General features: G+C 40.4%; 1 protein-coding gene across 3 annotated transcripts in view; it reads left to right on the plus strand.

Moving 5' to 3' along the window:
- The window catches only part of GUCY2F (guanylate cyclase 2F, retinal), a 96,448-nt gene that overhangs the window by 28,380 nt on the left and 52,724 nt on the right, over positions 1-15,344 (plus strand). For all 3 annotated transcript variants that reach the window (XM_075184340.1, XM_075184339.1, XM_075184338.1), the window contains exons 5-6: positions 8,122-8,206; positions 11,839-11,935. In XM_075184340.1, coding sequence (XP_075040441.1) covers positions 8,122-8,206; positions 11,839-11,935 — 182 coding nt within the window. The remainder of the gene's footprint in view (positions 1-8,121; positions 8,207-11,838; positions 11,936-15,344) is intronic.

Genomic DNA, 15,344 nt, shown 5'->3' on the forward strand with positions numbered 1-15,344 from the left:
CCATATACGTGAATTTATAAATAGCCGAAATCTGTTGAATTCCAAACCATGCTGAATTGTTTTACTTATTTCTGTTTGTAATATACACTGATCAGCCTCAGCAATAGAAACCACCTGCCTAATATTGTGTAGACCCCCCTCGTGCTGCCAAAACAGCTCTGACCCATCGAGGCATGGACACCACAAGAGCTCTGAAGGTGTCCTGTGTTACCTGGCACCAAGATGTTAGCAGCACATCCTTTAAGTCCTGTAAGTTGCGAGGTGGAGGTTCCATGGCTCAGACTTGTTTTTCCAGCACATCCCACTGATGCTTGATCTGAATGAGATCTGTGGAATTTGGAGTCCAAGTCAACACTTTGATCTCTTGTTGGCCGACACGCGTTTCACTTTGCAGGGTTTTTCAGGGCCCAGGGAAAGTCTGTATAGTAAAACACGCGTTTTTGCCCTATCAATTGTTTTGCTCATTAATAATATACTTTTATTGAATGAATGACCCCATACATAGAGACAAGAATCTGCCATTTAGGCAGGAGATCAGCTAGCAATTTGTGTGTACTGAAAGTATGGGTATAGTGATACTGTGCTCATTCCTATGTCTATCAAGTATACACTTCCTTGAACAAGTCACTACAAACAGGGTTCTATCAATAATGTTTAATAAATTGGTGTTATCTGATAATATATACACCTATTGATAGCTATTCAGTATTAATATATTTTCAGATAAAATTGGGCCTGTTATATAGGCAGGAGATTTAGCCACTAACTAGAGCTATTTCATTACATTTGGGACATCAGAATCTACTGGTAGCAGTAAAATAGATCTTTTGTGACACACTAATAAACTACAATTATGCTACTGGCTGACCATCAATTTGTTCATTTATAAGAGTTTTATATTAGCTTATCCCTTCTAGGGAACTATTAGATTCCCTACACTGATTCTAATGTTGTAGTTACAATCTTTATATAACTATTATTCATATTTATACAATAAATATTTTGAGCTTCATTATTATTAATAATTAGAATTAAATAGACAAGCAAAATTGATAGGGCAGGGCAGTTTAACACTGCGATTTTAAATCATGTTTGCAACAGTTTTGCACTTTAGCACTATGTTTTTAAATATTTTGCTATTAATCAGTATAACACCTGGTATGGTTAGCATTCTGTTTGTAGCAACTTTCTAACATAGCCAGCACTAACTTTTTCAGCAATTTGAGCTATAGTAGCTCTTATGCGGGATTGGGCAATCACCACCCATGCGCATCAATGAGACTTGGGCGCCCATGACCCTGTTTCCGGTTCACCAGTTGTCCTTCCCGGGACCACTTTTGATAGGTACTAACCACCACATACTGGGAACACCCCACAAGACCTGCCATTTTGGATATGTTCTCACCAGTCATCTAGCTATCACAATTTGGCCCTGGTCATAGTCACTCAGATCCTTACGCTTGCCCATTTCTCCTGCTTCCAACACATCAACGAACAACGGACTGTTCACTTGCCACCTAATATGTCCCATCCCTTGACAAGTGCCATTGTAACGAGTCCATCAATGTTATTCACTTCACTTGTCAGTGGTTTTAATATTGTGGATGGTCGGTGTATATACCTGTCCATACATGTGTAGAAATGTTATTAAGTGTATGTGTACATATATATATATATATATATATATATATATATATATATATATTTAGAATATATGTGTTTATATATGCTTATACCTCCCCAGGTGCCGCCCACATACCACTCAGACCCCCTGACATACAATCCAGACCCTCCCAAATGCCACTGAAACCTCCCCACTCACTATCTAAAGTGGCCTTTAGTCAAAATACTTTTGACTAAAAGAAGGAGGGAGAGCATATGGTGCAGAATGCACTCCTCCTCCAACGATTGGATGTGCTGCGTGACCTCCCTGCAGTGTACAGAGAAGGTCACATGATGTGGAAGCCAGTCTGACTTATTCTTTGTGTTCTTATAAAGCAGAGAATAAAACCGATTGGAGGCTTAGTCTTATTCACTACTTTATAAGAAAGCAGACAACATGTCAGAGTAGACCATAGAGCTAGGAGCTGCAGGTGAAGTCTTGCAGGGTCGCTGATAGCCTGCGGGTCGCCTGTTGCCCCCTACTGATCTGTTGAGTGACTTTAGACTTTTTATGCTGCTAAAGAGGAATGTAATGGCACTATCTAGTAGCCTATTCTTTTTTTTGTAAGTGACTTTTGCATACTGTCCCTGGACTGTACCTTATATCATTATAGTGAGGCTTCCTTTGTAGCGCTTTGAAGTCCAATCAAACAATCAATTAGCACATGCATGTGTCCTTCTCTGGAACCTCAGTGGGCACAGTTTTGACTCAAGGACTTCCCTCTAATTGAAGAGGTCTATTGTCTGTTTTGAGTGGCTTATTTGTGTGCTGTGTTTTAGAGAAACTAAGCTGATGTGAGTGTTCTGGGCACCCTAGGTGCCCTCCCCTTTAGGTGCCCCCTCAGTCATTGTGCCAGCTTCCCCCCAGGATGGGAGGATCGCCGGCTGGCACCTTGTGCTGTTTCAGACAAAGTGTGTGACACTGGGCTATAATGTCACAGCCCAACACCACACTCTAGCCCAGTGGTTCCCAAACTGTGCACCTAGGCTCCCTGGGGTGCCTTGGAGATCTCACAGGGGTGCCTCGGCCAGGGCCAGTGGTAAGCAAGGCGGGGGACTACTTGGTAATTATTTTGGCTTAAGGGTGCCTTGAAAAAACTTTGGAGACCCTAAGGGTGCCTCAAACTGAAAAAGTTTGGAATCCACTGCTCTAGCCCATCACTGACACGGAGGAGCAGCAGCTGGCAACTTTACAGCTAAAAAGAGGTGCCGCTGGGAAATTAGATACACTGGGGGGAATTCAATTGGCCGCGTTACTGTATAAAGTAACGCGGCCTGGGCACTATTACCGATATTACGGTAATAGTGCACATAATTACCGTTCATACGGTAATTTCCATGCTGGCTTTTTGCTTGCGACTCCCTAAGCCGCGAGCAGAAATCTGAGTTAAAATTACCATATTAATGGTAATAGGTTTACCGTGGCGGTATTCTGGGGGGAATTGAATTCCCCCCACTGAATCAGTATTTTAGGCAGTCACTAAAATCTGGTGCCCTAGATGACTGCCTAAAGTCTCCTAATGGTAGCACCGGCCCTGACTATACTATACAGTGAACTATACTAGTAAAGTTTCAGCCTCGGGCAGTACTAGAGATGAGGAGCACATGGTTTGGCAAACTGTGAACTTGTACAACGTTTGAGGTTTCATGTTAAATATTGGGAGAAGAAGAGGCCAACACATCTCTGAATCTGTAATGTAAATGTGGACACGTTAGAGCCCTGTCTCTGATCAGCACCTGTATTAGAGACTGATACCGAGTGGTTTGAGTTTGACCCTTCTCAGGAGTCAACGTGGGAACAAGTAGCTTTTGGTGCACTGATGAGGGTGAGTTCTCCTGAGCTAGGGGGTGCCTGAAATGGAACCCTTACAATTCTGCTAGTTTGGGTAAGGAAGGGAAAGGGAGGGGGGAGGGGGTTAGTTAAAAATACATTTTAAGTGACATTATCCTTTAAATTGTGCACTTAAGCAATGTTTTTGTTTTAATTGATATTAACAGATTTGTGCATTGATTCCAAATATTGTAAATCTTCACAGTTCAGTTTTCTGGTATTGTTTGTCTCTGATCACATCTAATCTGTGCAGCATTTGTATCTGGGTTAATATACTGTAGAACCTATTATTTTCTTTTGCTATCCCATTCTTACCTGAAGCATGCAATCATTCTAGAATATGAGTGATGAAATAAGCTAAATAGGCTATCATTTGAATTGATTTCCTAAGAGGTGGATGATTGAATATGTATTCATTTGCTAAGGAGTTTTATGTGCTTGTAACCTGGTAATGTTATAATGTAATGTTCAATAGTTTGCCTGCCAATCATTTAGAAAAAAATCTTGTGTTGTAATAGAACTGCATATCAATTCCGCATGTCATTATACTGTGTAAAACTTAACCAAAAAACATATGCGTTGCATGTATAATGCCAACGTTTTGTGGGCAATCCAGTATGCTAGTGCTTTCACATACCATTATTAATTATAATTATTCTTTATTCATATAGCGCCTTTCTCCCAATAGAACGTAAAGCACTTTACATTGTTACAGAGAATGAGACAGTGATTTTTGTTGGAAGCCAATTAACTTACTAGTATGTTATACGCGGAGGAAGCCCACGCAAACATAGGGAAAACACACAAACTCCACACAGATATGGCCATGGTAGGAACTGATGTGAGTGAGTTCTCTGTACAGCGCTGCGGAATTAGTGGAGCTATATAAATAAATGGTGATGATGATGACGATGATGATAGCATCATGAGATCACAAAGGCTGAGATAATAGGGCTGCGTATATCAGTACTTACTTCCAGTCGGTCACCTTCAAAGGTACAGATAGATTTATTGTTACTAAAAAAAATGTAAGTTGTGTTTTTTATTCTACTTTAACACATTACCCATTTTCAAAGAGCAAATTACACGTTGACTAAGCGGTTTTGCTGTGACATTAGAACATTTGCACATTTTTTTCAAAATCATCCATGTCAATGCTATTTAATTTTAATTATATATATGTAAAGGTTCTTCCCTGTACATTGGATTATTTGTGCTTGTCTGTTTGGTTGTCACCTATGTTCTTCGCTGGGCATTGCGTCTAAGTGAGCATGCACAAAAATGTTGTGTGGTGCATCTGTCTCAGCGTATAGTAACATGGCCCATTCATGCTCTATAACAGGTGCATGACACTTATTTATATATATTTGCCATTGACATTGATTGTCATTCATCGGGCTTGACTTTGACCATGTCTTTGCCTACTGGTTTTGTTCTGCCATTACTGTTTTGGTTTGTTTCCCTTCTCCTCTGTTGTCTATATATATATGTTGTCTATATTCTTTCCTGAATAATACGCACCAATATTTTTATCCTGGGGCCAATACGGGCAACAGAGTACCAGTAAGCATATCTTACTCTACAGGAAAAGGCGAAAAAACATGAGAAGTCTGGGAAATTGGTATTCACAAACGGGTTTGAAAAGATGACATTACTATCTCAGAAAGGATTGTAGATAATTAGGGATTCCACCAGTTGTATGCCATGACTATTGAAGTGGAAAAGTCATCAATCTGGTAACCTGCCTACTCTGTGCATAACACAGGTCTTAATATCTATTAGAAATGGAAGATGCTGTTTAAAGGTAGTGTACATACTGTAGGGCAAACCTGCCTTCTCTCCCAAAATATCTGGGTAATTCTCCCGGAAGACTAGGCCATGCCTTCCTGCAAAGAGTCTGGGGATGTGCCATAATAGCGCGATTTGCTGCTTATCAAGGACCTGCTAACATTGTGTTTAGGTGTGAAATTTTCAGTAAACCGTAGCATCCTATTAGACTCACACTTTCTCTGTTGAACTTGCCCTAGACAGATGGAATGGAATTGCTGGCTGGTTGCTGTGGTTCAGTGCAAATTTTGTACGTGAATTCAGTGTTAGTAAATGAGCCCTGTTGTTTTAGTTTCATTTATTTTATGTATTTGAAATGTAAGAAATTTGAAGCTTGACATAAGAGCGTAGGGTGGGTTATTTGCAACAATAAGGAGCAATCTAATACACAGATCATAAAGAGTAAAAAGTAAAGCCAGGGTTCTAATTTTTATGCCAGTAATGTTCAATTATTCCATGCTGGTGGTCCTCGTATGTAAAAATTATGTTTGTCTGTGATTCTTAACATGTCATACAGTAGAATATAGACCATGGCGGTTCATAGAGAAGCTGCTGCCATAGAAAAGCATTAAAATATGATTGTAAGCACTTGCTGTTTGTTGTATAGTTCTGGTCTAGGCTCTGGCCCTAGGCGTGCACCTGCCCTGTCAGAAATGGCCACCTCTATCATTGTGCCCCCCTCCATCGCTGCTTCTTACCATCAGGGGTGGGGCGGCATCCTCTGCTCCTCAATGAGAGAGTGTGGCATTTTTTGAGACATCATAGCAGAATGCCAGACTACCAGCCCATCAGAGACATGGAGGAGCAACTGCTGGCACATTCACAAGTAAGAAGCTGCTGGTTGCTTCTCCTCCATGTCAGTGGCCGGTGGGGATAGTGTTTGAGGCACCCCTTAACTACTGGTACCCTAGGCGACTGCCTAAGTTCGCCTAATGATCGCACTGGCCCTGGTTACGGGTGTTGCATTTGTCACTGATGGTCCTCTCTCAATCAGAACATTCTCCACTATATGGAGGGGAAACGAGACTGAGCACACAGAAAATATTCAGATTCAACTGAGACACAATGCTTTGCATTGATACACCATACAATATTTTGGTAACCAAAAAAAATCAGCCAGATATGATTGCGTGAAAATTACTCAACAAATTACTCAACAAAATGTGCTGCAAAGTATTGTATAAATTAATAGCAAAGATAAAACAAAAACAGGAATGGGCGCTAATGCAATACACAAAGCTGCCCGAGATATACAGGAAAAGACACCAACTTCTCAAAAGAGCAAATACACAATAAACAATATATACCTTATGGCACTAAGTGAATCAAGAACAAACACGATACCTCACAATACCTCACAGTGGATACATGTCTGCAGGAGGAATACTAAAACAAAACTGTGAAATTACACATACATAGAGTAGTATTGCAACAATAACAATGACCTACCAAATTAATTATATAATGTCACATGGGGATAGACCCTTCTTCCAGGTGAATATTATCTGAATGGCCTTCTAAAAATGATGAACCATGTGAAGGGGTCCCCTAAGGGAGTCTGCTTACAATATTGCTCATGAAATAAAGCGCATCAAATCATGAGTGCATACTGCCGGCTCCTGGAAACCAGGGGCGGGCTGGCCCGGGGGGCAGGGGGGCAGCTCGGTCAGACCGCTACTCGGGCCGGGGGTGTAGGCCTGGCCGGCCGCCCCCCGGATGCAAAATTCAACACTTTCCATCAGATGCGGCCGCGTCAGCGCACAGGCGGCCGCATCACATGACAGGGGATGTGGCCGCCTGTGTGCGCCCCGGGCTTCCCTCTCCCAGCCCGCGCCTGCTGGAAATCTCCAACGCTCATCACATATGAAATGAAGATATGAAACAGGCATAGCATAATACCATTTATTAAATGAATAACATCAAAGATGTTTAAAAACCAACTAAAAGCAGGAGCTAGTGTCCTCCTATATGCGTACCAAAAGTTATCTTTAGTCCAATGCACATAACAAGGGAGTAGAGTGGATTACCCGGGTACACGATCCTCCCAATTGTTAGTACAAATAGGTCCCAGAAGATAGCAGGTACCACCGCTCTGACGGTCGGAGCGGTAAAATACGTTTTAGTTGGTGAAGATTAACTGTTGGTGGATCTCTGCTCTAAATGATTTGCTCAATATCCCCCCACAGATAGCTGATTACATTTAGATCTGACGACTGAGGAAGCCCCTACATAAAGTTGAATTGTGCCTGGAATGATTACAGATTTTTCCTAGCATTATGTTATGGAGCAATCTCTTGTTAAAATGCCCATTTGCAGATAGATTGACTGCTATGATGGAATGTACGTGATCAACAACTCATATAATACTACACAATGCTATACTATTCTGCTGTTCCTCTCTCTGCACGGCTGTGGTATTCAGCTTGGTGACTGATTGTGTACTAGTACTGGTATTCCTGATATTCTTATGCCAATGTATCTGATGCTGCCTGACACACAGTGTTAGTAATCACTTCAATCCTGTCTGGACCACTCTACTGAATTGCCCATGCATACATCTCCGCACTTTTAATGCTGTTCCTGTTTGAGTAGTTGATTACGTGGGAAGTGTACCTAATAAATATAATGCCCTCTATTGTAAGCTATTTGTTATGGACAATTTATGCATTCTAAATATACAAGATAAATGTTAACTGCATGTTTGGAAAACTGTTCTCTATCACTGTTACTGTGTTGATTATGTAAATGTGATGATAAAGGAGGTACATTTATTTCTAACCTTAAGTCTTTTCCTTTTACAGGTATTGATCCTGCCTTTGCTTTAATGGTGTTTCTGTGCATACTTGTTGCCATCATCTCCATAAATGGACTTGCTTATGTTATAAGGTATTTTATGAGACACCTAATATGATTAGCCTGAATATATCACTATACACTTATCTGGGTCACATGCCATTTACCACCTATTTATGGATCCATAAATTGTTGTCATGACTGTGGGTCATATTAAAATATGAACTAATACAGAATAGAAAATACAAACCTATGACAAGTTTGTAGTGCCTAGAGTAAATAGTCTTGTCTGTGTTACAGTGGATATGAAAACTCTACACACTCTTATTTAAATGGCACATGTTTGTGATTTAAAGTCTGAAGTCAAGACAAATTATGTTAAAATGGTTTTGCAAGCAAAAAATTCAAGTAATAAAAAGAAATAGACAATTTGTAGTAAAAATAAGTGAAATATGAAACCTACAATGCACTGGATGCATAAATGTGCACATCCTTTCATAATGGGACTGTAGCTGTGGTTAGAGTTAACCAATCACATTCAAAATCATGTTTAAAGGTAATTAGCATACACATGTCAGCAATTAAAGTAAGTGTGATTAACCCCAAATAAAGATCAGTTGTTCCTGTAAGTTTATCTTGCAATTTTCTTGGTTGCACCTACTGGGTTAATCATGATCTGCAAGAAGCTTTCAAAACATCTACAGGATATCATTGTTGAAATGTACCAATCACGAGAGGGGCAGAACACTATGGAACATGGAGCATTCAAACCCCGGGGTTAATTCTTTATTTGCTACCAGGAGGTTCACGCCATACGTCACTGGATCTATTGTAGGACTGATTTCTACACGTTCTCCCTACATCTGTTGGCTGGAGACGCTGATGAGTATCATCCTGTTGGCTGGAGTAGCTTATGAGTATCATCCTGTTGGCTGAAGAAGCTGATAAGTATCATCCTGTTGGCTGGAGACGCTGATGAGTATCATCCTGTTGGCTGGAGACGCTGATGAGTATCATCCTGTTGGCTGGAGACGCTGATGAGTATCATCCTGTTGGCTGAAGACGCTGATAAGTATCATCCTGTTGGCTGGAGAAGCTGATGAGTATCATCCTGTTGGCTGAAGAAGCTGATAAGTATCATCCTGTTGGCTGGAGAAGCTGATGAGTATCATCCTGTTGGCTGGAGACGCTGATGAGTATCATCCTGTTGGCTGGAGACGCTGATGAGTATCATCCTGTTGGCTGGAGTAGCTTATGAGTATCATCCTGTTGGCTGAAGACGCTGATAAGTATCATCCTGTTGGCTGGAGAAGCTGATGAGTATCATCCTGTTGGCTGAAGACGCTGATAAGTATCATCCTGTTGGCTGGAGAAGCTGATGAGTATCATCCTGTTGGCTGAAGAAGCTGATGAGTATCATCCTTGTTATCTGCAAAATCTACTCTAAGCATATTATGCTATGTCGCCATTTAATGGTTTCACACGTAGCTGTGAGACAATTGTTATTTCAGCCTAGGAGAACTTTACAATCTAGTACTCCAAATTAGTGATGATTATACATGACTTTTCCTCTGGATGGTTGCGCTTTGATTTTCAGTACTATGATGTGCAATATTTAGATACCTGGACTGTGATTCATACAGTTTCTGAGATGTTTACAATTTATTTTGATGCACCTTAAGATCTTATTGACCAGACTCCACGAGTAATGCAGTTAATGTTTTATATTTTTTATTAATCTATTTTAATAAATTTATATCTGCATTTTATTTAAGCTTAGCGCTCTCCTGTTTCGTTTGCTATTGTTGGGATGTTACTGTTAGAGAGAGCTGCAGCTGAGACAAGCACTGTTTATTAGAAAGGTTTTTTTTTAGCTCCCATTGTATTTCTTGTAGGCTACCAAGAGGCCTATAATAACATGAGCAGGAAGAAAAATGAAAAAATAACATACAACCTATCTAAGTTTTGCAAAGCAAAAGGCATTTATTCACCCCAAATCATGCAGGAAAATGTCTTATGGTCTGATGGGACCAAGTGGTGAACTTTTTGGCCTTAATTTCTAAAAGATATCTTTGGTGCAAAAATACCACCACTCATCACCCAAGGAACTCCTTACCAATTTGGTGATGGCAACACCATGCTTTGGGGCTACTTCTCTTCAGCTGGTACAGGGGCTCTAGTCAGGGTAGGGAGCAAAATGAATACCTCCAAATATCAAGATATCATGGCATATAACCTGCTAGCTTCTGTGAGAAAGCTGAAGATAAAGAGGAATTTCACCTTCCTATATGATAATGATCCAAAGCACACATCCAAGTCAAATGAAGAATGACTTAAAAAATGGAAGATGTCCAGTCAAATCGCAGACCTTAAACCCATTAAAAACCTGTGGAATGACCTAAAGAAAGCTACAGAAAAACTCCTCGCAATCTAAATGGGTCTTGAACTTTTTTGCAGGGAAGGGTGGGATAGAATTGCAACGTCCAGGTGTGTGATGGAGATAAAGACTTATTCAAAAACACTAAATGCAATAGTAAACGCAAAAGGTGCTTATACAATGTATTAGGTTAGGGTATGCACACTTATGCAATTGGGGTACTGAACATTTGGTGGAAGTTTTACTTGAACTTTGTTGGTTACATTAGAAAAGGATCTGACATGATCTATATTCATTTCAGGCTTTATATCCCAAGTACCTGCAATTTCAATAAGGGTGTGTAGACTTTGTATATCCACTGGAAATCAAGAGCATGATTAGTGTAAGACTGATATTGGTATGTGTCATGGTCTATGTTACCACAACAAATTCAGATACATATACAAAAGATATCAGAGTATGGCAAATATAAGTATTTGGATCCATACTGTTTTTTTTTCCAGATATGTTTATGTAGAAGTCAACAAAAAGGGACAAATTATAGGAACAAGGGACAGGAAGATTTGGGTACAGAAGTAAGATTGCTGCTCCAAGGGTTAGACCATATGAATTGAGGGCAATAAAGAATGAACACATGAGGCCAATGACAGTAAGAAATGAGAACAATAATTACCAGAGGTGAATGTATTAGTAACTGGAGCAAAGGCCAGAGTGGCAGTAAGCAATGCACTTAGGGATAAAAGGTTTAAAAACTTGAAGTAAGTGTGTGTATTTTGGGATCGCCATTTAATTTTGTTGTACCTTTCATTTTCCCACTCTTAGGGCCAGATTTACTAAACTGCAGGTTTGAAAAAGTGGAGATGTTGCCTATAGCAACAAGTCAGATTCTAGTTATCATTTATTTAGTACATTCTACAAAATGACAGCTTGAATCTTATTGGATGCTATAGGCAACATATCCACTTTTCTAAACCCGCAGTTTAGTAAATATACCCCTTAGAGTAAATTATTTTACTATAAACAGATGAAAGCTGATTGGTTGCCCCAAGATTATACAAGAATTGTGTAGAGCTATCAGTAAAATATTGCAGACCACTACTGACCACATTTCAAGCACATTCAACATTGTCAAAATAGTCCAAACTCATTAAATCATTAATGAGACTCATTAACCATTAGCTATATGATCACAATGTATAATAAATATAATAATTACCTTTCTTCACAATCTACATCATTGTCATTCCCTACTATTTAATGTTTGAAAATCTCACCATTGATTTTCATTTTCTTGCTGACAATCCAATTCATTATGTAACCCAAAGATCTATGTTCTTGTGTTTTACAGACGTCGGATTAATAAAATTAAATTAGTTAGAGGACCTAACAAAATTCTATTGACTCTGGATGATGTCACGTTCATTAATCCACAAATCAGCATCAAAGTAAGAAACACATGATCCCCAAATGAGTGAGCTAAATTCCACACATATATGTTAGCTGACATTATAAAATGCAGTATTCTTGTATTTGCTTTATTCATGATCTGTATATCATATGTATTAGATATTATAGGATAAGTCATATGGATACTCAACAACGTAAGTATACTCAACAGCATGAAAGGAATCTTGCAAATGTGCTTGATTCTATCTTCTATGTATGCTGAGAAAGACAGACCCACTGCCCTTTTCTGTAATGAAATTATATTATAGTACCTGCTCCTATATGTTACGAGAAACGTTCCTTGATTATTTAGACTGGTGTGGAAGCTGAGGGGCCACTACAAGCATATTAGTCTTGGGTGGCCAGAATGATTAATCAGACCCTTGTTAAATGGGGGGCCCCATGTCTTCACCCACGAAACTCATCAAAATGTACTGCCTGTCGGTAACCCCTCTGATGTATATGGTGGTATAGTAAAGAAGCAATCTTTTAAAAATGTTCTACTGTTAAACTATTTGTTAAACGGTCTATCCCTACTGTGTCTTGTCTTTTGTGTTTGCTGACATTTCTGTATGTCCTGTCTCTACATTCATTTCATGGCAGGGTATTGCCCCCACTGTTACTTATGGTCTAGCACTTTATGGGTGTGATAAAATAAACATTCTCTTGCATATCGAAGCTGAAATAACAAGGCACCATCCTCTTGAATCTGCAGTCCATATTTCTATTACGGGAAATAAAATGTAAAGTAAAAGGTTGCCAGCTGTAATACAATTCTACTGACTAAAACTATGATTTTTTAGAATGTATTAGCTTATAAAGAGCATTTAAAGATTTGAATGCTATTGATGAGTCTGATTGGCTGTGGTAGGGAATTCTACAAGTGGGTAGCAGCACATGAGTCATTGCAGAAAAGAGAGGTGGTTACCACAGATGAGTCTAGGTGCAGGTCAAAGGTAGATCAAACTATGTGATTGAAAGTATTTGAGATGAGATTTGAAATGTATGAAGGGGTGGTGTTTCAGAGAGCTTTGTAGGTTACAAATTTGGATTGGATTCTAGAGGACAGAGGGAGTCAGTGTAGGGATCTGTAGAGTTGAGCTACAAGAGAGAAAGATTAGTCTTGCTGCGGTATTTAAAAAGAATTGAAGTGGGGATAGATGGGTAAGGGGAATGCCTGATATTATTATTATTATTATTATTATTATTATTATTATTATTATCATTTATTTGTTAGGCTCCACAAGGTTTCCGCAGCGCCGCACATAGTACAAACAGTAGACTATACAGGGTATAACAGTACAGAACAATAAACAAAAGTACCAATACTTCAGAAACTCCAGGCAGGCAGATGCAATAGACACGGAGCAGAAGAACGGGTAAGGAGACAGGAGGGAAGAGGGCCCTGTTCAAGCGAGCTTACATCCTAAGGGAGGGTTAAACAGACCAGGCACAAGAGGAGCCAGTTGAGGGAATGGGAGAGAGGGGAGAATGAGTGGAGGAGATGGGGGTTAAGTGGATGGTTGGTAGGCTTTGAGAAAGAGGTGAGTTTTGAGTGCACGTTTGAAGGAGCACAGAGTAGGAGAGAGGCGGATGGAGCGAGAGAGGTCATTCCAGTGAAGGGGGGCTGCACGGGAAAAGTCTTGGATTCTGGAATGGGAAGAGGTGATCAGAGTGGAGGAGAGGCGGCGGTCATTGGCCGAGCGCAGGGAGCGGGTGGGAGTGTGAATGGAGAGGAGGTTAGAGATATAAGGGGCAGTAGAGTGGGAGAGAGCCTTGTAAGTGGTGGTGAGGAGTTTGAAAATAATTCTGTAGGGGAAGGGGAGCCAGTGTAGGGCAAGGCAGAGAGGGGAGGCAGAGGAGGAGCAGCGTGAGAGGTAGATGAGTTTTGCGGCTGCATTGAGTATAGAGCTGAGGGGGGAGAGACGGGAGTGGGGGAGGCCGGTGAGGAGGAGGTTGCAGTAATCCAGGCGGGAGATGATGAGTGCGTGTATGATGGTTTCTGATAGAAGGAGGTTGCTGTAGTAAAGGTGGGAAATAATGAGAGACTGAAGATGGATATTTGGTAGCATCTTGGGTAAGAAAAAGGCATATTCTAGCAAAGTTTCCAATGTGGAGGGGACAGGACTGGCAGATAAACTGCATATGAGGAACAAAGCAGAGGAGGGGTTAAGTGTGATACCAAGACTGTGGGCTTAGAAGACAAAGAAAATTGTGCTGTTATTTACGGTGAGAAGGATTTGGGCAGAGGTGGTGACTCTGAGAGGAGGGAACATGATATGCTTTGTTTTGGACATGTGAAGCTTTGAATAGTGTTGGCACATCCATGTGGAGGTAGCAGAGGGATAGTTGGTTACATGAGATAAGACAGAAGGGGGACGTGAGACAAGCAGAGGTAGATTTATGTGTCATCATCATAGAGGTGGTACTGGAACACAAATCAGCTAATTAGTTTACCAAGATAAGAAGTGTACAATGATAAAAGCAGACTGCCAAGAAGAAAGCCTTATAGGACTCCAAAAGATGTTGGGAGTGGGGAGAGGATGTGTGAGATGTAGAGACACTAAAGAAGTAGTTCAATAGGTAGGAAACTGGAAAGGACAGTGTCACGAAGACCAATGTAGTGAAGGGTGCACGGGAGAAGATGATGAATAACAGTATCAAAAGCAGTAGAGAAGTCCAGGAGGATGAGTATAGAGCCGGGATCCTTAGAATTTGCTGTAAGTAGATCATTTGTCACTTTTGGGAGGGCTGTCTAAGGGGAATGTTTGGGTCTGATTGCAGAGAATCGAGACAAGAGTAAGAGAGAAAAATTGAGATAGGCGGTTGTGTACAAGTTGCTCAAGTAGTTTGGATGCAAAGGGGAATAGAGAAACGGGACAGTAGTTTGAGGCTGGGTTGAGAGATGGTTTCTTTAGTTCAGATTGGTGAGATGAGCATGTGTTTAAAGGAGTATAGAAATGTGCCAGCAAAAAGAGAAAGTAGGAGAGGTGACTTAGTGGTGGGCATGCAGTAGAGGAGAGTTAGTGGAGAAGCTGAGAAGGAATAGGTTTGAGAGAGCAGATGATAAGATGAGTGCAGAGACTACATCCTTGGTTACTGGAGAGAATGAAGTGAGGGTGAACTGGGGAGTATAAGATAATGTTGGTGGAATGTGCAAGATTTTGCAAGAAGTGTCTTATTATCTTTGAAGTAGGAGGGAAATAATGTGGTGTGTGGGAGGAATGGGAAGGAGGTGCAGGTGGACAGATAAGCAAAGAGTCATGGGAACTGAGAAGACTGGATGGTTAATAAAGAAGTGAAGTATGTTTGCTCTGGTTTTGGTTTGGATCTGGATTAACTTCGTATTTTGGTTTTGGCAAAACTGCCCTTGTGTGTTTTGGTTTTGGTTTTGGATCTGTATTTTTT

Source organism: Mixophyes fleayi, chromosome 9 (assembly GCF_038048845.1).
Source record: "Mixophyes fleayi isolate aMixFle1 chromosome 9, aMixFle1.hap1, whole genome shotgun sequence".
Lineage (NCBI taxonomy): Eukaryota > Metazoa > Chordata > Amphibia > Anura > Limnodynastidae > Mixophyes > Mixophyes fleayi.